The 22,082-nt window shown below is 32.5% G+C and overlaps 1 protein-coding gene across 1 annotated transcript in view; it reads right to left on the bottom strand.

Annotated features, from left to right (window-relative positions):
- LOC143387343 (uncharacterized) overlaps nt 1–22,082 on the bottom strand; it is an 81,502-nt gene that overhangs the window by 11,165 nt on the left and 48,255 nt on the right. Inside the window, exon 3 of the mRNA XM_077108249.1 lies at nt 1,770–1,864. Coding sequence (XP_076964364.1) covers nt 1,770–1,864 — 95 coding nt within the window. The remainder of the gene's footprint in view (nt 1–1,769; nt 1,865–22,082) is intronic.

Below are 22,082 nucleotides of genomic sequence, written 5' to 3' on the forward strand. Positions count from 1 at the left end.
AGGAGCAGGTATTGTGAAATACTGCTATTCATTACATGGTAAAAAAAACTTTACAGAATATTCAATATAAGCATTCATATAAAGTTCTGATGAGAAAAATTTGAATGAATAAATATTTAAATTATATTAAAGAAACTCTCCTGTAATATTAATATCTTACAATGGTTTGCCTAGAGATATTTGGAAATAAGCAGATTTTCTAGGGAGCCTCCAAATGCAAATAAATGCCAGGTAATGCATATCCTCACAGTCATTGTGGAATAATTTGTAGGGGTGACAATTCTTTGTTTCCCTGTCTTAGAATGCCCTGCAATTTTCCCTAGGAACTAGTCAAGTAATTAAATACTAGTTCCCTAGGAACTAGTCAAGCAATGTAAAGCTGCTATGGCAGTGCCCTGCTTGAAAAGGCTCTGCACAAGAGTGTTTTCAGCCTGAAACATAATCTCTGGCACACAACTCCTCGGAATAAAAAAAAAAAAAAACTCTCTTTTTAGACAAGCACAATGGTTCACTGAGTCTAAACCTGTCCATAAAACAGTAACTTTATACAATGGACTTTCTTGAGAGCTACACAAAACTCCTAACACTGCACATTGCCACTTAGTATATAACTGAGAAATAAGCTGCATTATGTTGTTAAATTTGAAATCTGCCTAGAAATAAAGTAAACAGTATGTACTAGTGATGCCAATGACCTAAATTAACCTATTGATATAAATAAAGCTTGGCAGTTTGGCCTCTCTGTCACTATGCCGCATTTTCTGTCACTTGTCTGTGTCTTCTGTTGATTTTCTTTTTTTAAAAAAGAGAAAGTGGGAGAGAAAGAGAGAGAGAGAGAGAGAGAGAGAGAGAGAGAGAGAGAGAGAATGAATGAATTTTTTTTTTTTTTGGTGGAAACAACATCTTTGTTTGTATGTGGTGCTGAAGATCGAACCCAGGGTGCATGCCTACCAGGAAACCGAGCTACCACTTGAGCCACATCCCCAGCCCCTCTTCTTTTGATTTTCCTACAATATTTTGTTAATTTAAATGTAGGGAGATCACTGAAGAACAAGAGGGAGCTTAAATAACTGATATGCATGGTAAATAGAGACCATGAAATGATCTTTAATGATTACAACTGAAACAAACCTAGGCTTGTAAAAAATATTTTCTTTCAGATTTTAGCTAATCAATTAACATTTTAAATGTGAATTCCTCTTTAATTTTAGACCTCTTATTTGTATTCTTTGCTTCATTGATTTCTACCCAACTTGACATGTCTACTGTCACTTCTCTTCGAATCTCAAGGTTATTTCGTTGGAGACCACGTGGTGACCAAAGATTACATAGAGACATCAATACACTTTTGATGGAATATGTCATGTTTTGTTATTTTCTTGGTAACTAAAGAAGTCTTTTTAGTGTTACCCTCATTAGGAAAAAAAGAAAGAGTAAATATCCTATAAGAGTCTACAAAATCATTTTCTCAAAGATTTTTTGTCTAGACAAAGACACTAAAATACTTTGAAATCATTTTCGTTCTCTACATTGTGAGCACTACTTAGAAAAGATAGGTTAAAAACATAAAAAGAAAAAAAATTAAAATTTACTTTTCCACATAAACAAATGCCCAATCTTTGTACTATAAACAAGATACAAACTTTTTAATGCAGAATAGAAGCTACCATAAGATACTCTATAAAGTTAAAAAAATAAATATTGGTTTTCAATTAAAAATTCTGAATGAAATTTCACCAATAAAGAGTAGGTTTTTACAGATCTCTAACATCACATCTCCATACAAAGTCTGCTGAGAGGGGTCCAGGAATTTCCATTCCTCTTCCGAAAATTCAATGATCACATCTTTTAATGTCAATGGCTCCTGAAATAAAAATAAAGAAATACATATAACATAAACCATATGATTAATGACATAGTACTTAATTTCATACAAATATTAATGAGAGTTAGAAGAGGTGGCTTTCATATATGGTAGTGATGTCAACCATTCAGTAAGATACTTTTTTTTTTTTGTGGTGCCCGAGACTAAACCCAAGGCTTTTTGCATGAAAGGCAAGCATTCTACCAACTGAGCTATATCCCCAACCCCAATAATTTATTATAAGAAGTAAAATTGGTGGCTAATTTTGTTATAATGAAACCCAGGGAGCAGCACATGTGAAGCAAAACACTGAAGCACAAAAAGTGGGAAAAAAATCCAACATAATTCCAAAGGATAAATAATAGTTTCAATTAGTTATTGAATATTCAAAAGAAGCACAACCAAACAAAGCAATGATACTTGAGATATGCATAACAAAATTATAAGTAATAACAATACTCAAATGATGGTGGTTACCTTAGTGTGTTGAAGATATAAGATATCACTAAAGACACACCAAAACTTTCAACAGTCCACATAATTATTTGAATGTTTATCTCCAAAGTTGTCTATCTTCTCATTATTTAAATATAACATAAATCTACAGTGTATTTAAAAAATTACTTTTACAACATCACAACTCACTTCTAAGACAAAAGAATAGAAATTTTAACTAGCAAATTATTACAAAACACTTAGGTACTTGGGTCAACTTGAATCACATGGCACAAAGTTATAACAAAAAAAAAAATAAAAACGCAAATTAAGTAAATAGACTGTTAATCTCTCAGTTCATAAGGAAACTGACACATCAGGTTTAACATTCCCAGATTCATAAAACCACTCTCACTGTGAAACTGAATCCTCACTTGGCTCAGTTCAAAGTAGAAAGTGAGAAAATACTAAGCCATTATGAAAAAAATTCTGAAAGGCTCTGGCACCCTAAATGCCTCTCTGATAGCTTGGAAATACTCCTTTTACCAGGGTCTCAGTTATCACTAGTTAACAAACACATACATGAAGTTAGTTTAACATTCAGATCTGTGATGTCTTTCTTCTGAAACAGAATTTTTTATAATTAGAGATTTAATCCAGCTGCATTCTACACCTGAAACGCATTTCAAAAAAATTTGATGTTTTTTAATTGTGACAAATGGGCTTACAATGTTGCTTAGGGTCACTAAATTACTGAGTCTTGAATCATATTTACTTTCTTCTTACCTAATTTTTCCACATCACAATGATTACAAGTTTGTGCAACGTTTCCTGACTCTGCAACCACTTTTGATACCAAATGTGCAAACTTGAACAACAACCAATATTTCAACAACTAGTAGTCCAATAATTCGGTTCTGATACCATCTAGTACAGATCCCACAAGTTTGGTGTTTACTACTATCAAAATTTACTAACTTATGTACCAGTTTCAAGCCCCAGAATAGAACAATATTCATATTTATAATTAATTTCCTATAAATTAGGGGTCTCTACATTTACTCACTCAAGTTACTTGTTCTGATAAAAAAGAACACACTTGTATACCAGCTTGTTATAAATTATATAAATCTGGAAGTTGACAATTGAATCCTTGCATAGAATCTAAAAAAATGTCAGAGGAAAATGGGACACAATATAGGACATTTTTGAAAATAAGTGGTTGAAGATATTACCTCCAATTTTTATGTTCTGCCTTAGAAGAGCCCCTTTCTCAATAAGATTTAGAAGATCCTCACTATTTTAAATATGCTGATTCAGATACTTATTCTGAATATTCCCATTGTTTTACATAAAATAATATTAAATGAACACTTTTACATTCAGGGGTCAGAACATGATATTTGTTAAAAAAACAGGTTGGTATTCTTTAGATAATTTTCTTTATATGAAACTTTAAGAATACTGAGCCATCTCATAGCGGCCCAAACCAACATACACACAATTTTCTTAAAACTCCTAAGTATTCATTGGCTTCATTGTAAAGGATACTTCATTTGGAATTTTGATTTTTTTTTTTTTGGTACAGTGGTATTCTACAATTAAGATATATTCTAGACCTTTAATTTATTTTTTTGAGACAGTCTCTCACTAAGTTGCTACACTAAGCTTCAGTTTTGATCTTTCATCCTCAATCTCCAGGTTGTTGTGATTTCTGGCATGTCACAATATGTCCAGAAAGATATGAATGCTCTAACTTCCTTTGGTCCATTTTCATTTCACCTTATTTATTTGCTATTTCTTCTGTTATATTTAAAGCTTCGTCCCAGGGTCTCATAAACTGACTTCCAGACCACTCACATATAATCGAATCAAGCCTTTATTGAAGCACACCAGTGGTGGCTGACCAGAACATAAAGCTGTTCCCCTGATCAGCCCACACATTTGCAAGGGCACTCCTTATAAGCCTGAAAACTGCAAAAGGGATGTTCAGGGGGTCTAGCCAATGCAAGCAAGCCAGGTTACAGAAGCGGGACACTGCAATCAAGTGGAGGGAAGTCTAACCAATCACAGTTAGCCCAGTCACCCCAGTTACAGAAACAGAGCCCCATTACCCTAGCTATAGAAACAATACCCCATTAGTTAGTTCCGTGTTCTTGAAGGTTTCTATAGCAAAAAGAAAAGAACATCTTGCTCCAGTCATGACTCTTCTACTTGGCATGGTTGTTTTACAGGATGAAGTCATAAAACAAAATGGAGTCACATTTGTTCCTACTATCACATTCCCCACTGGTTTTAGTAGGTTTGATGTCAATCTTGCACATCATAGGCCTCAGATTTTTTTTCCTTCTGTGTCTAAAGGACTATACTGGGCTCACAAGACCATAAGTCTTACCTCATCTACATTCTTTTGTAAGAGGCAGGGTCTTACAATAATACCAATCAGGAGAAGGACTAGGGGCCTAACTTTGGCTGAAATGATGATAGCCAACCAAGGGGACCACGAGAATAGGTTTTGGATCCAATTTCCAGAAGCTTCTAGTGCTTCATCTCTTTTCTTTAACCTGTTTCTCACAAGCGCCCAACTGTCCTTTATTATCCCAGAATGGTTTGCATAGAAACAAGTTTCTCCTGGAGCCATACAATGTCCTCCTTGTTTCAGAAAGAGACCATCTAGACCTCATCTGTTTTGTAAGACTACTTCTGTCAGAGAGTCTAGTGAAACCTCTAGTTTGGAGATTGACCTTTCTAATTTTCTAAATCTATATATATTTGATGGCTGAGGGACTTAAAATTTTTAGAGCTTGTGACAAGACCTGCAGTTCCTAAAGCAGTAGATCCAGCAATTCCCAAAACAGTTAGGAGGGGAACTAAAATGGGGGCAGCCAGTCTATGTTGATAAATCAGTGGGGCCTGGCCTTTTAATAAGTCCAGGTGTTCTTTTCCCTTTTCTCCATCAAAATAGTACTCCATCAAAATAGTAGGTTACATTGTTCAGAGTTATTGACAGTTTGGAGATTTAGTCAAGGAGTTCAAAGTGGGACCCAGGAAGCACAATCTTTGGTAAATAGGGAGTTTTTCCACTTATAAGTTGGTTTGTAGAAGCAAGTGTCTCTTTTTGGTAGATCACCTAGGGTGATCTTGGAAGCAGTTTTCCAGGTACATCTTCCTGAGCTAGACATATTGGTGAACATCTATATTGACCATAATTTTTCCTCTAATATTAGGGACCTCCAACTGCCGTAAGGGAAAAGGGCGATGACTGTTCTTGCTACTTCTAGCTGAAAGGGGGCGTTGTGCAGTGGGCAAGCAGTTTGGAGTCCCTTTCTAGAAACTGAGTCGGTCAAGGAGTCCATGGTAAAAATCTGGTTCAGGAAGAACAGGATGAAAAGTCACCATGGGTGGGCACTTCTATGAGAGAAACAAAAAGACATGAGTGCTGAAGTAAGATTAATACAAAATAGCAGTCGTAGCATCTGGAACCTGTCCATGAATATTGTGAAAATGACAGAAATTAATAATTGTTTACCTGGAGGCAGAAGACCTGAGAAAATGTCCCCATAACAAGGCCTACCAAAGACTAATAAGGCTCTTTTTTAGGGAACATAAATCTTTAACATTGTCAGAATTATTAGGAATGTAGACACAACATTTAGTTAAATTAGTTAATGTCATCTGATTTTTGTAAAAATACCTTTTTGACATGACACTGTTTTCAGTAAAGATCCTTTTGTTAATTAAGGCTAGATAATTTTATTAATAAATATTGATTACATCTATCTGGTAGGAATTTAGGAAGATCTGTAGGCCTTGAACTGACTAAAAACTTCTGGCAGTTTTTTTATTGGTAGTTATCAGGCATTTTTGCCTAAAAATTTTTCTGTGTTGCCTCCTGTCTTTCTTATTTTGGGAGATGCTAACACTAGTGTACATTTTAAGTTAAATTAAAATAATTGTTGTTTCTTTTTAAATGTCCAGGAATGGCTGTGCTTTGGTTTTAACTGTTTTTGCAAGGTGTTTAAGACCAAGCTGGACAAACTGACCTTGTTCCTATCTATTGGTAAGAGTCAGATGAGTTTCCTTGGTGGACATTCTTGGGGAACATGTGAGCAGCATTTTAGCTCTGTTACTGTCATCTGCATTAGGATGGTCTTGCTGACCATATGGCTTCCCTTGGAAGCATCAGGCACGTCTCCTTTTTAAATGACCCTCCTGTTTTGCAGCATGTACACTCATTGGCTTTCTGTTCTCCCTTGGCCTCATTAATCTCCCTTATTGGGAGGTTATCTGGCCCAAATTTGCAAAGCTTTTTCCCCTGTCCTGGGTTCAGGCTGACTTAGAGGGCAAGAGCCGAATATTGGTTTCTTCAGCTCTTTTATTTTACCCTTAATTTTTAAGTTTGGCCTTAAACATCCAGCAAGTCAGTTTTATCAGATTTAAAGTAAGAATGCTGGGCTTTGACTTTAATCTTTATAACTTTTCAGTTAATTTTTAACATAACACAATATCCTTATTTTATTTATTAATTTACATAATGCTGAAGATCTGCCTGAAGGCAGAAGATGACACCTTAGCATCTACTGTATGATGTAATCACTGTACACCAACAAGGCATCTTGCACATACAGAGAGTCCATTAGATTTTGACTATAAAAACTCTCTCTTGCCAGGTCATTCTCTCTTGCTCTCTCCTTTTTCTCTCACTTTCTCTCTCATTCTCCTTTTTTCTCTCTTTTGCAGTTCTCTCTCTCTCTCTCTCTCTCTCTCTCTCTCTCTTTGTGTTAATCAGACACTGTCACAGTAAAGGTCTCTTGGTTGCTCTTAGTGTAGTGGTCACATTTTTTAGTTATAATGAGAATACAAAGTGAAATTAACAATAGTAAAAACATATTTAGCTTGTATATAATTTTGAACTGTGGCTGAGTTACACATTATATTTTTTATTAGAGATCACAGTAATTTTTGTAATAAAATTAATCTTTGAATATAACTTTAAATTAACTAAAATCTGGCCTACTTTGAAGTTATTTTGACATGCTGTAAGGTGGGAGGCAGAGCCTTATCTCAGGTAAGGCAGGGCTTTTTACAAATCTTAGTGTTTTAGTGCTAAAGCTGATCTTTGTTTCTCTTTTTAGATCTAGTTGTATAAAGTTTACACATACTGTTTTGTGACTCTTTATGAATGTTAGTTAGCACAATATGACATACTTCTAAAACATTAATTATTAAAGGCTGAGAACACTTAACATTTTTTAATGTGGAAAAGTGGCAGAATGTTTTATAATATTTAACCTTTAAATAGATTAGGCTCTCATTACTTTTTAAATTTAGGGTAAAAGGTAACATAAGATTTGGTTGCACAATATCAATTGATATAAATAAATCTCCAATAAAATCTATTATCTCTATAAGTTTAAATTACCAATACAGATAATTTTAGTTTGGAGAATACCACCTTGATAAAATGTTTCCTTAAACCTTTTACCTTAAAGACTTGTATACCTGAGAGATATGAAGACACTTAATCTGTAAAAAAGAAAAATGTACCACACTTTTATTGATGTTTTTATATTAACCAAGGTTAGCTTTTAAAGGAAAATCTACACTTTGTAAAGTAAGACAATACTTTAAAATAACAGTTGCTGTTTAGCCACAGATGTACAAACCTTAATTTTTCCAAGATTACTTGTTCTAGGGGATAAAACTTAACAGACATAATGTAATTAATTAATAAAAATTAATATTTTTAGATGTTTTTGTCAATTTAACATATAAATATATCAGTACATTATTATTTGTCCTTAGGGAACAACCTTGAATAGTTTTAAATATTTGTGTTACATATATATAACCAACTTAGTTACATATAAACTGTTTCATATTTGTCTTTTATTATAGAGCTTTATTTTACTTAATTAGACCCTTTTGTTGTTAACTTAGATGTATTCTAATTTTACTTTACCACATAAAAAGTTTTAACCTGGAAAGATTTTTCAGTAAATATATTTTTATATTTAGAACTTTTTAAATAATCTTTTAACCCATTGGTCCTTTTTTTGTACCTTGAAATAACCCTTATATTTTTTTGAATTTAGATAAATTAATCCCTTTTAATAATATGAAATATTTGTTACTTACAGTACTTTAATTGAAATACAATTGAAGAATCTTGACTCTTTTTATGTAGAATAATACCTGTTGGGACTTTGTAATTTATAGTAACCTTGTTTTTATAATAACACAAAATAATTTTAAACTTTCCTTATGTTTACCAATTTATGAAAACACCAACATTCTTTAAATATTTTACCTTATGGAATTTAAAGAGTTAAGAGTATTTGATATTATATTTAACAGTTAGCATTTCAACTTTGTACCAATTAGATGTCTTTAACAAACAGATCCATGATTAATCTTATATACTTTTAGATGAAATTTACATATCTTTTTTTAAAACAATGTATCAGACAAGTGCATTGAATAGTATTAGTAATCTTTTGTTGTTGTTGTTGTTGTTGAATAAAAACCCTAGAGACAATGAATATTAGACACTTTATAGACATTAACATTTTAACAGGTCTTTAAACATCTAGAAAAAAAACTGTGCATTAGTAACTTTAAAGACATTTGTACTTTTATCTGTTTTCCCAATTTAAATTGAATCTTTTAAATTATATTAACCAAAAGTATTTGGATCCATTTTTTAAAATTTTAATTTATGAGCTCATATGAAAATATTTTTTGTACCAAATATATGTAGACATGGCAATACACATATAGACAGACAGTACACTGGTGCACCCACACAAAGCAAACAGACAAAAAAAAAGCCTTGTAGCTTATTTTTTAAAACCAATTAGAATGAGAGTTAACCCTTGAAAATTGGACTCAGAATAAAACAGAGGGTAATCAGAAAAACATATTAACCTAGGCATATAACAAATATAGAATTTTAAATATTTTCTGATCTTTTTCCTGAGGGGATCTTGTTCATGAAAGCTGAAAAGAGTTGAGGGAACATAGACCAATGAAGGGGGTTTATTTTTCCCTGGGGGAACTTCCCAAAGACGCAGCTTTATTGGTCTCCTTGGGAGAGTCCCCCAGTTTGGGGTCCCATTCTAAACAGGTTTTTCTGGTTTCTTGGATAGCGGTCAACAACTTTTAGCCTGACATTGAAGAATCTTTAGACCATTTTTTAATAGTTGGGAATTATTCATGCTTGTAAATACTGAAAGACAAAAGTCAAATTTCCTAGACAAAATTATGCTTTTTGTTATACACTTTAGCAATAATAATTTTATAAAACACTTTAGTTTTAATCTGTCCTCTATTGGACAGTAAGATTTGCAGCCATTAGGAAGTCAAACAACAACAAGTGCTGGCGAGGATGTGGGGAAAAGTGTTCACTTGTACATTGCTGGTGGGACTGCAAATTGGTGCGGCCAATTTGGAAAGCAGTATGGAGATTTCTTGGAAAGCTAGGGATGGAACCACCATTTGACCCAGCTATTCCCCTACTCGGTCTATTCCCTAAAGACCTAAAAAGAGCACACTATAGGGACACTCTTTATATGTAGAATTATACCTGTTGGGACTTTGTAATTTATAGTAACCTTGTTTTTATAATAACACAAAATAATTTTGTGTTATTATAAAAACACTGCTACATCCATGTTCATAGCAGCACAATTCACAATAGCAAGACTGTGGAACCAACCTAGATGTCCTTCAATAGATGAATGGATTAAAAAAATGTGGCATTTATACACAATGGAGTATTACTCTGCATTAAAAAATGACAAAATCATAGAATTTGCAGGAAAATGGAAGGCATTAGAGCAGATTATGCTAAGTGAAGCTAGACAATCCCTTAAAAACAAATGCCAAATGTCTTCTTTGATATAAGGAGAGTAACTAAGAACAGAGTAGGGATGAAGAGCATGAGAAGAAGATTAACATTAAACAGGGATGAGAGGTGGGAGGGAAAGGGAGAGAGAAGGGTAATTTCATGGAAATGGAAGGAGACCCTTAGGGGTATACAAAATTACATACAAGAGGAAGTGAGGGAAAAGGGGACAAAAATATAAGGGGGAGAAATGAATTACAGTAGAGGAGGTAGAGAGAGAAAAGGGGAGGGGAGGGGGGAGGGGGGACGGGGATATAGAGGATAGGAAAGGCAGCAAAATACAACAGACACTAGTATGGCAATTTGTAAATCAATGGATGTGCAACTGATGTGATTCTGCAATCTGTATATGGGGTAAAAATGGGAGTTCATAACCCACTTGAAACAAAGTGTGAAATATGATATATCAAGAACTATGTAATGTTTTGAACAACCAACAATAAAAATTAATTTAAAAAAATAAAATAAAATAAACTACTATCAATTTAAAAACAAAAAGAAAATAAACCTTAAATATATGGACTATTATTGAGCAATTATTCAAACCAGAGTGCCAGTATTATATTATTGATATCCTTTGCATACACTGAACATTGAGATTCATTTTGCCAATTTAACTCAGTTAAAAACTTACTGGGAATACACCAGGCACAGTTTTAAGTCCCTGGATTACGAACCATATCATTTTATCAAATAATTTAAATGGAGAAAATTATTAAAAAAATGTGTTAAGCCATGTGTTGTACTGCATGCCAATAATCCTAGCAATAAATGTGCATTATGCTTTTTTTTTTGCATTATGCTTTTGGATTGCAAGTTCAGTGACAGAATTCATAACATAGTATGGTGAATATTTTACCAGTGAATGTGTGTGTGTGTGTGTGTGTGTGTTTGTGTGTGTGTATATATATATATATATATATATATATATATATATATATATATATATATATATATATCCACTGGTGTGTGTGTGTGTGTGTGTGTGTGTGTGTGTGTGTGTGTGTATTTGGTGATACTTCCTTCCATCCTCTGTACTGAGGGAAAAAAATGAATAAAAACAATAATGTTTACCAAATGGTTGCTGAATTAAATAAATAAATAAAGTTATGTCCAAGTGTTAGAACATGGGTAAATGCTTGAGAATGATAAAAATATTAAAATAGAAAGATAACCAATTTGAGATTTATACCAAATCATAAATTGTTACTAGTATTCTGAGAAATATAATTATTTCAGAAACATATCTTTTAAAATTTTCATTAAAGTATGATGCACATGTAAAACAACAACAACAAAAAACATTTATGTAAAGATTCAGAAGTTATTCAAAAGTAAACACATTTTGAATTAGCCTTGCTCAGGAAAGTCTAAATCAGTTTTTTCATCTACTATCCCAAAGAGCAAAAAGGTTCTTAAAAACTAGCATTAGAATTTTTTATTACATAAATGTAAAATGTACATTAAAAAGTAAATATTTTACCAGTTACCCAGATTTAATACCTGCCTATTATATGCCATTTCTATTTTTTGTATGCTTCTACCCATTTCACAACAAAGGCCAGCCATCCTCCTTGTATATTTATTTTTTGGTGATGTCCTATGTACATATTTTGAATGTCATAGAAATACATTATACAGTTTTAACAAATTAGAATGTTAAAAATATTCACTAGTCTTAAGCACAGAGTATTTACATCTTCCCCCCCAATATTTTTTTTTCTTTTACATTCAACTTTGCTTTCCCCAGAAGGATGTTACTGTGATGTATTATAAAAACTATAATTTTATTTTGCCTGGCATAATGCAATATAATTTTAAATTCAGCTGCTCTAAGAGTCAATAAACATGTGTGCTTCATTAAAGTGTTCCTTTATATTGATGACTGATTTTGTATTTCATGGATGCACTACAAATAGTTCATTTCAACATTCAAGAACATTTGAGTAATTTCTCATTTTGGACCATTAGGATGAGTGGTGCCATCAATAATTTTAGACAAATAATTATTCCCCTTAGCTTATTCTTTCCTAGTATTTCAATGACACTATATTTCATTTTTTCTGGTTTCTAAGAAAATTATAATTTCCATCTTATCATCTCAATTTAATTATAGCCAATATTATATGAGTTTACTAAATACAAAATAAAAACCTTACCACAGACTGTTTATTTTCTTGTACACTTTGTGCAAATACTATAAATGTTTATGAACACATTATACATTCCAAAATACATTGCATAATTTTTGTACAAAATAACCATAGGTTATTATGAAACAAAAAGAAACAAGTGTCAATCTTAAGGTTGCTAATATATGTTAGACATGGTGGTACACACCTAAAATTCCAGTGACTTGGGAGGATGAGGCAGGATGATCACAATGTCAAATAGTGCCTCTGCTACTTAGCAAGGCTCTAAGTCATTCAGCAAAACACTGTCTCTAATAAAAATATAAAAAGAGCATGGGAGCACAGGATTTGTCTCAGTGCTTAAGTGTACCTAGGCTCAATCAATGGTACCAAAAAAAGAGAAGATTTCTAATATATTACAAAATGTAGGCAGTGTGGTAAAACTTTGACAATAATAAAGCACATGCAGAATTTAATAGATAATACTGAGAAATTATAAAATGTTATTAGTGACATTTTGGCTGGAATATTAATAGGTATGCAGTTTTTGGTAAATTTTCTTTGCACATATTTCTAAGTATAGATTTTTAATATCACTATTTATAGGTTGAGATACCATTTAAACAACAGAATATAGTATTCTTATATATGATTATTTTATGTTTTACAAGACACTTTTTCTCAGCTTTTTAAAGTTTTCAGGAAAGTGAATTCATAAACAGTTTCAAAGTCAGTGAACACTACACAATAAGGAGTATAGTGATCCTTTAATACCCCTGGTAAAAACTCTAAGACACATTAGACATGAAAAACAGTTCTATGTGACCATTCTGAATTTAAGTCTTCACTCTGAAATTTTTATGTACAGAATGACAGCATACTTTAGATAACATTCAGCCAGAAATTCACCACATTAGTCAGAAGCCCAAGTGCATATATTTTGTTGACTTTTCCATTTTATCTATTTTTTATTCTATTTTTACACACTTCCTTTATGGTAACCTTGAAAATATCTACTTTTTATCTCTGTTATAACTCATTTGTTGAAAAAACAAAATTAAATAGCAAGAGATACAAGTAAGCTACTTGTTATATATCTTATTTTACCATATTAAAAACATTGGTTTGAATCTCAAAAATCTACAATTCAGATACAAAACAAAACAAAAACAAAAAAAACAAGACCACCAAAGAGACACAAATATATCCACTCAGTGAAAAAAGTGAAAGAAACATGAACCAGTAAATTTTCTGTTCTCAATTAAGTAGATGACAGAAGCAATAAAGAATTCCTCCCATTTTAAAAAATAAAAACATATTTTCAGGAAGTTTGTCAGAATCAGCCCTACACTTTTGAAAACTGCAAAAATAAAATATATTAAAAATTATTTTAGAACAAAATATTTTATAAAGAATGAGAAGTTATATAAAAGATAGAGTCAAATCTACAGTAAGCAGCAGGTAAGATGTTAAATAAATCGATAAATAAATAGATAGATGGATAAATAGATAGATAAATGAAAGGCTGAGGAATTTGCCTAACCAAGCTCATTCTGATTCTGAAAATATGCTAGGCAGCTTTCAATTAAACTTGCAAATATATATATAAACAAGCTGGACAACCAGGATTTATATTTGATACCTACCACTTTAGGAGGATTCAGTTTGGTTACATTGTCAATTAAACTTGCAAAAAAATTCCCTAGATTCCAATTGCTACTAAAGAAAATAATCACAAATATAACAGCTTAAAATAATAAAAACTCATTCTTTTACAGTAATGGATGTTTTTATTATCAAGACAGAGGATTAATAACAATTTTTAGCAAAGATACACTCCTTCCAAAACTCTGGAATACAATCATTCCAGCTTTTAATGGCTATTCTATTTTTTCTGTGGTTACAAATGTTTCCCTTCTCCTAGTAGTGATACAGTCTTCAAAAGAATAAAGAGAGACCACATACACACACACACACACACACACACACACACACACACACAGAGAGAGAGAGAGAGAGAGAGAGAGAGAGAGAGAGAGAGAGAGAGGGAGGGAGAATGGTGCTGTCATAACAAGTTACAACATTCTGAAAACTATAGCAGCATAGATGTTAGATCCTCCATTGAGCTTATTTTTATTTTTTCAGAGAGTATTTGACAGAATCACAAAAAATAAAATTTTATGCACAGTGGATGAAGGAAGAGAGGTGACACTGATCCAGGAAAATGTAGCAAGACAGGTTAATTATGCACAAAACTGACTATGACAGATTAAAACGTGACATCATACATTGTCTCCAGATGCAGAGCAGAGTACAGAGCTGTGTACAGAGTGGAAGTCTTATTTATTTTTTCTTGAAACCATGTAAACCACTCAATAACATGGAGCTTTGGATTATTCCAACCAATACCCTATTTATACTTTCTCCCTGTCCTTGGTCATCCTCTTAAAATGAATGTGCATGGAACTTATTTGAATACTGGGAAAAGAGAAACTATATCAGTGATCTATATTACTCAAACTTTAAGATGCTTTCCTATTTATTTTCATGGATTTATGTATGTGAAGGGCAATTTTTAATATTGTAGATAAGGAACACTCAGGCATCCAAGATAAAATATAAAGTGAAAGAAAATACTTGCAAAGTACATGTGTAGCAAAAAGTTGATATAACAGAATGAAAGTGGTTTATATTTGTGAGGAGAAGAAGGCATACCAAAAGAGTATGTTACAGTCAAAGTATTTCTAAATTCACTTAATTAAAGAGGAAATATTAAACCATTATGTAAATTTACAAAAATGAGTATAAATCATGACTATAGAGACAAGTTTACAAAAACCAAATTCACCATTGCATATCAATCAGGGAGGAGAACATGAAGTAGAGAGGTAAAAAAAAAATAACTGAAATTACAAGCCTTGTGGAAAATTGATTTGGTTATGCCTACATAGGTATACCTCAATGGGTCATCAGTTCTACTCTTGGACACCAAAATATTCTGAATTTTCCAACAGGTTACTGCCACCGCTGTTTTCATAATGAAAATACACTGCTTCTGCTGCCATCTTTCACTGTCCAGGTTTTCTAAGTCAGGGCCCTGGTTACCAAGATTCCCATGAGCTCATGCCCAGTCCCACAACAATGTCAGAGTAAAGCATAAAAAATGTGTCATCCTTGAGAATCAAGGATCTGAATGTGGACACAATGAAAGAAAAAGCAAATTGGAACAAGTAGAAGAAAAAATGGTGAATGACTAAAAGAATGGATCTAAGGAGGATGAATAAAATGCTAACTGTGTATTATATAAGAAAAGAGGTTGATCCCATGGGAAAGAAGACAGGAAATATTCTGTCATCAGGATACTTACCCCAGTCGCCTCATATTTGGACATTCCTGAAAACCAGAATGCTGTAATCAATCAAGTATGCCACACACCTGGCTTTCTGATCATAGACCTTTACCAGAAATGTCACTCTCCTTTTCTTTCAAGACTTCAAATTTATCCCTCTCCAGGCACTGCTCATCCAACTTAAATCTGCTGGTCCTCTACTTCTCAACCTGCTCCATCTGACCTCCCTCAGATTGTCTCCATTAACTCATACCTAAGCTTTTTTTTTCTTTTTTCTTCAAACAATCCCACAATCCTTATACTCAGGTAACCTGTCATAGCTGAACTCTTCATGCTCCATCCCTGATATTTTGAGCTACCCCTCTTTTTGATGACTCCTGGATCACCCTCCTATTTGCTCCACCAGAAAAGCTTCAGGTATAATTGGTGTAAGATTTTGTTTCCTACACAATGAGATACATATTTTACTCAATTCTTGTACAATTAATTAAATAAATAATTGCTCACAATTGTTTTTTGTTTGTTTTTTTTATTTGTTTGTTTAAAGAATAATACTTTAAAATAACTAGTTGAAACAAAATGTGGAAGTTACCACTAGGGTGACTGGAGTGTATACTGAAAGCAAGAGGACACGAAGCTGTTCTCTGTAGCATCATTAATGTTCTATTTCTTAATAGAAATAGTAGTCACATAGTATGTTCCACTTGTAATAATTCATTGATCAGTAGACTGTGATGCTGATCAAGTATTTGCCTTGTTAAATATAATCAATTAATTTCATAAAAGTTGGTGAGGAAGAGCATAAGGGAGACAAAAAAATTAAGGTACTAGAAATTACACTACTAAATGATTAATTCAAAATAAAAGTAAGAATTAATTCAATAATTATCAGTCTCAATATTTTGAGAAAGGTAATTTTTATAGGTAGAGTGTATAGGAAAAATACTAACAAAGGAGTAATATTTGAATATATTAACAGTGAATATAGCATAAAAAGTATCAGTAATTTCAAATGTTGCATTGAGAACACAACTAAAATTAAAAGAGCTCTGGTAAATTTTATAAGTAAGATTTTTATATTATTTATATATTATATACTTGTAAAATGTATTGTATGTATAATGATGCCTCATTTAATTATGTGGATACATTATAGAAAATGCACCATAAGGTGATTCTGTTATTTTACTAATGATGCAGGGTACTTACTGAATTCTACATGGTATATACCACTACACACCTAGGTTATAATTTAGCCATTAGAGTACATAAAGTCCGTCATTAATGAAAACATTGTGCTACATTTGACTACTGGATTTAACACGATACCAGTCAATATAGATATCATGATGAGGTGAGTTATTAGCACTGTGGAACTAAAGACAGAATACTTAAGAAGACTCTTGTCATTTAGACAATGATATAACACAAAAACAGAGCTACCATAAAGGAGAAGAAAAAGATAAACTTTCCAAAAAAAAATCTGTTTAAACAATGGAGTATCTGCATAATAAAAAAATGCAATTGTATGATTTCCTGGTATTATTTAATAATTCATTCACTGGTAAAATATACCTTAATATAAAAGAAAAATATAAGATATTCCAAAGTTTTTACAAGAAAGAAATTTATACAGTGTACATAATGGTTGGTGATTGTAATACCAGCTACTTGGAAAAAAAAGAAATATTGCAAAATTAAGATCAGCTTAAGCATCTTAGTGAGATGCTGACTCAAAATAAACTTTAAAAATGGCTGTGAATGTGTCTGAGTAGTATGACACACCTTTTTTTAAATCATGAAGAATAATTAAATAATAATAACATTAAGAGACAGAAATATGGTTGTTTATTTTCAAAGGGAAATGATATGTTTATTTTTTGAGAGAGAGAGAATTTTTTTAGTATTTAATTTTCAGTTTTTGGAGGACAAAACATCTTTATTTTATTTTTTTATGTGGTGCTGAGGATCAAACCAGGCACCCCGCGGATGCCAGGTGAGCGTGCTATGGCTTCAGCCACATCCCCAGAAACTAAATGATACCTTTATAACAAAACAGGAAAATACTTAAATGCAAATCACATTTATAATATGATACCATTAAAGGGTACAAACTGAAGTAACAAATTGGGGAAAAAACTAATTGCCTCACATATGACAAAATGTATGCCTCACATAAGAAAAAGTTGTAACAGAAGCTAGGGCAAGAGGATTCCAAGCCTTAGCAACACATCCAAGCCCATAAGCAAATTAGAGACCCTGTCTTAAAATTAAAAAATAAAATAAAAATATTAGGGGATGTTGCACATTAGTTAAGAATCCCTGATTTTAAAACTGGGCACCAAAATAGTAAATAAAAATAAAAAGAATATCAAACACAGAGACTCCAAAATAGAGAAAGTAAGACCTATGATTGGTGGCATATTTTTATACTCCCAGCAGCTCAGGATACACAGGAAAGAGAATTGTGAGTCCAAACTCAGTCTCAGAAGTTTAGTAAGGGCCTAAGAAATCAAGTGAGACCATGTATCAAAAGAAAATATTTTTAAAAATCTAGGATGTTGTTCAGGGGTTAAGTGCCTCTGAATTCAATGCTCGGTGCCAATAAAAGGAAGGGAAGAGACTTCAATAGCCACCTTTGAAAAGGAAACATATTGTTCAATAAATAATAAAATAGTTCAATAGCTTTAAAAATTTGAAAATGGTAATTAAAATTATATCTGTGGCACAAAAATAAAATAGCATAAGTAAAAACATGGAGCAAGTAAATTGTCAGGAACTAAAGAAAGAGTAAAAATTGTAATTACTTTTAAGAAATGGCTATTGAAAATACATGTCTATTCCCCAGCAGAAGCATATGCTCATTAAAATTACAGCATATCTGAACCATGATAACATATAAGGATATGGCCGTATTGGTGCAAACAGGTGAAATCCAGGACATGGAGAAAAGGCAATGTACATTGAGAAAGATATAACAATAATAGTGTTAGAAAGGCAAGGAATACAGTGAGAAAATGATTTTCAAAACCCATTTTCATCAAAATACATCCAGTTTGACAAATATGTGAGTCATCACATAATTTTATGTAGATGTCACATGTATGTGTTATTTTGCATTCATGCATGTATAAAAATATGTAGAGTTTGTGAAAATAAAAATATACAAAAGAACATAAAAGATTTTATCATACACATCATTGTGTACATGATAAAACTCATCATTACCAAGATGTAAAATTTCCCCTAAATCTACAATATCACTTCATTAAAATATTAGCATATTTTACTTTTAACGAGAGAAGTGACCAGAGAAAAAATTCTAAAATTCATCTGGAATGTTATATGTTATATATGAAACCAGCAACCCGAAAATTCTGAATTTAAAGAAGAACTTATTTTACAATAATAAAAAATTAAATCCATAGATGAATGTATATGTATGTAAAACTTTATGTATACTTAATAGGAATTTAAAGGTCAACATAAATCGAAACACCTCAAGAACAACATCACATGTGAATGGTTAACATGGTCAACCTGAAGAAAGATCAACGTGGGGGCAGAATTCACTGGCATAGTTTGTGTACAATCTGCAAAACACAGGATTACAATAATAGCCCAATGATAAAAGGCATACATTAAGTGAGGGCACTGTTGGGAATACAAATAAGTAGTAGCTCCTGACTCACTTTCCATTAATGAATACATTAAAAGGAAATATTATATTTCAAGTTCCTCTTAGGCAAAGTAAAAAAAAATGAGTTGAGAAATTCATAAAAACTGTACAATTTGGAAAATGTCTACCCTTTGATGATCTTAAAAAGCTAGTGTAGGCTTGGATCTCAGTCCACCCTTAGGCAATGTGCTATGTAATTGGAACAGAATTACCAACAGCTAGTGAAACCCCAAGAAGAGGAAGATTAAGACTATATATTTAACACTCTACCTCTAAACTGTTTTCTGTGCTTTAGATCTTAATTTTGCTTGTGCTGAAGAAGGATCTGCACATTAATACCACTAAGAAGCCAGAAAAAAATAATAGTTATCTATGTTCTTCCAAGGGCTTCCATGGGCTTAAGACCCTGGGATTGGGAAAGAGAAGTTAAATCACAAATAACTTGGTTTATGCATTTAAGGGTGTTCAGCACACAAAGAACTCCAGTCTTCAGCTTGCCCCTCTAAAAATTTCATGACAGCAAATTTTTCCCAGCAGGAAAATTTTTCTTTATTGAGTGATTTAATATCTCAATATCTTCCATTCAATTGAAGAAACTCATTACCTCACATATAAGAAAACACTCTAGAGAAAGAAAAGTAGGAGGCTTAGGCAGAGGACCCCAAATAAAAAGCCATTCCATATGCTCAAGTTCTGGGAATAAAGCTTACTGATCATAGGCAAATCTCCCCTAAATAACAAAATATTTGGTTACTATTGATTTGCAAGCATCTAAATGGGTTTATAAAATCCCACACAGTAGTTCAGATAAGGGGTAATAAAGCACATATATTTGTTAATTCCCAGAGAAGGTTTCCACACACTCTCTCTGTGAATACTTGACAAACTGGGCTCCACAATCTTCCCTGACATATTTGATAAGCAAGTCAAATAGTGGACAATTGTATACTGAACGCAGGTGTTAGAGTAGCTTTTGTCACCAGTCACAGTTGCACATACCTGTAATCCTGGCAGCTTGGAAAGTTGAGAAAGGAGGGCCTTGAGTTCAATGCCCAGACTCAGAAAAAGTGAGGCTTTAAGCAACTCAGTTAGATGCTGTCTCTAAATAAAATACAAAGTAGGGCTGGGGATGTGCATCTTAGTTAAGTCCCAAGTGCCTACCCCCCAAAAAATAGAATAGTTTTGTCAATAATCTAATACCAAACAAAGAGTCAAGAAACTATGGATATGGAAAAAAGAAAACCATTGCACTCTGTTGGTGAAAATGTAAGTATAAAAAAGTCACTTGTGAAAATAATGTAAACTCCTTGAACTATTTAAAACAGAAATAACATATAACATGGTTAAATTAATTCTGGATATAAATTCAAGGAGTTAAAATGAGTAAGTAAAAGAAATGACTGCATGCCCATTATCATGTAGCAGTATTGCCAATAGTCAAAGAACAAAAAAAAGAATTAAGTGAAGGGTGTCTCAAGAGATTTATTTCAGGTGCAGGGCATCCAACTACTCTCCAGATAATCTCCACACAATATTTCAGAGTGCTTCTCCCTTTCCAGTGTACAGATACCATCTCAATACCCTGCACATTAACTATTGCCTGGCTTTCAGGGTGACTTGCATTTTCCCAATAGATTTTATTATGATCTAGGAGGAAGGAGAATCTCAGTCTCCTGAGCACTGTGAAGAAAGCCTAGAAATGAATCTGAAAGAATGACAAGCTCCAGATATTAAAAGTTGATCAGATAGTGTAAGTCATAGCTTTTGTACTTATCATATGTTGGATTAAACAATTATCATCCAAGAGCACCTGATTGGAAACTGCTTCTCTCCTAGTCTGAATCCACTGAGCCTACTATCTAATAACAGTACATGGCATCAACTCCAGGAATGAATGAGGCCAGAATGAGTCAAGACAGGCATGTTCTTGTGTGCATTTACTTCATTATTTAAAGGTGATTATAATTGAGTACAGACAGCAGCTTTTTTAAAAGGCAAGTTTATTTAAAAGTTATGGAGTCTATTCTGGCAATAGGATATTTACATTAAGACTTTTATATAGCATAATATCAATGTATGTATTAAATGCATACATATTGTTAATTACTGAAAACTATACAATGGGCAATATTTTATTTATTAAAGTCTCTTGATCTAATTTCTAAAAAGACAGTTAGAGCTCTCAACTGGGAAGCACTCCCCTAATCTCCAACTACAAATAATATGTTAGGCACAGGTGTAGATTTAACTTTTTTAGTATATAAAATAAAAAAAGACATAGTTGAAATTTATTTTAATCACAAAACTGAATTTATCTACAGTATTCTTATTATGAGAAAAATATAAAATAACTAATAAAGAATATATATGTATTTAGAACTTGATCCTGACAACTCTCTCAATTTTAATGCTCTAGCACAACTTCATTCATAATGATCACATTCCATTTTGAGAATATGGTTTCCCTGTCTTTGGGGAATCAAACTGCCTGGACCACTGAATTCCATACAGGAGATATGAGAATACACATTCTAATAAATACTTTTCCACAAAACCAAACAGCAGTAGTGGCTCTGCCCTCAGAAAGAGAATGAAGACCAAAAGACAAGGTATAAGTGATAATGATTTTTTTTCCTATGTGATGCTGGACACAGAATCATTCCCATTTCAGATGTCAGAGAGCATAGCAGAGAGTTCCAAGAGTTGGCTGTCTCATT

The sequence above is a fragment of the Callospermophilus lateralis genome, unplaced genomic scaffold (genome assembly GCF_048772815.1).
Source record: "Callospermophilus lateralis isolate mCalLat2 unplaced genomic scaffold, mCalLat2.hap1 Scaffold_260, whole genome shotgun sequence".
Lineage (NCBI taxonomy): Eukaryota > Metazoa > Chordata > Mammalia > Rodentia > Sciuridae > Callospermophilus > Callospermophilus lateralis.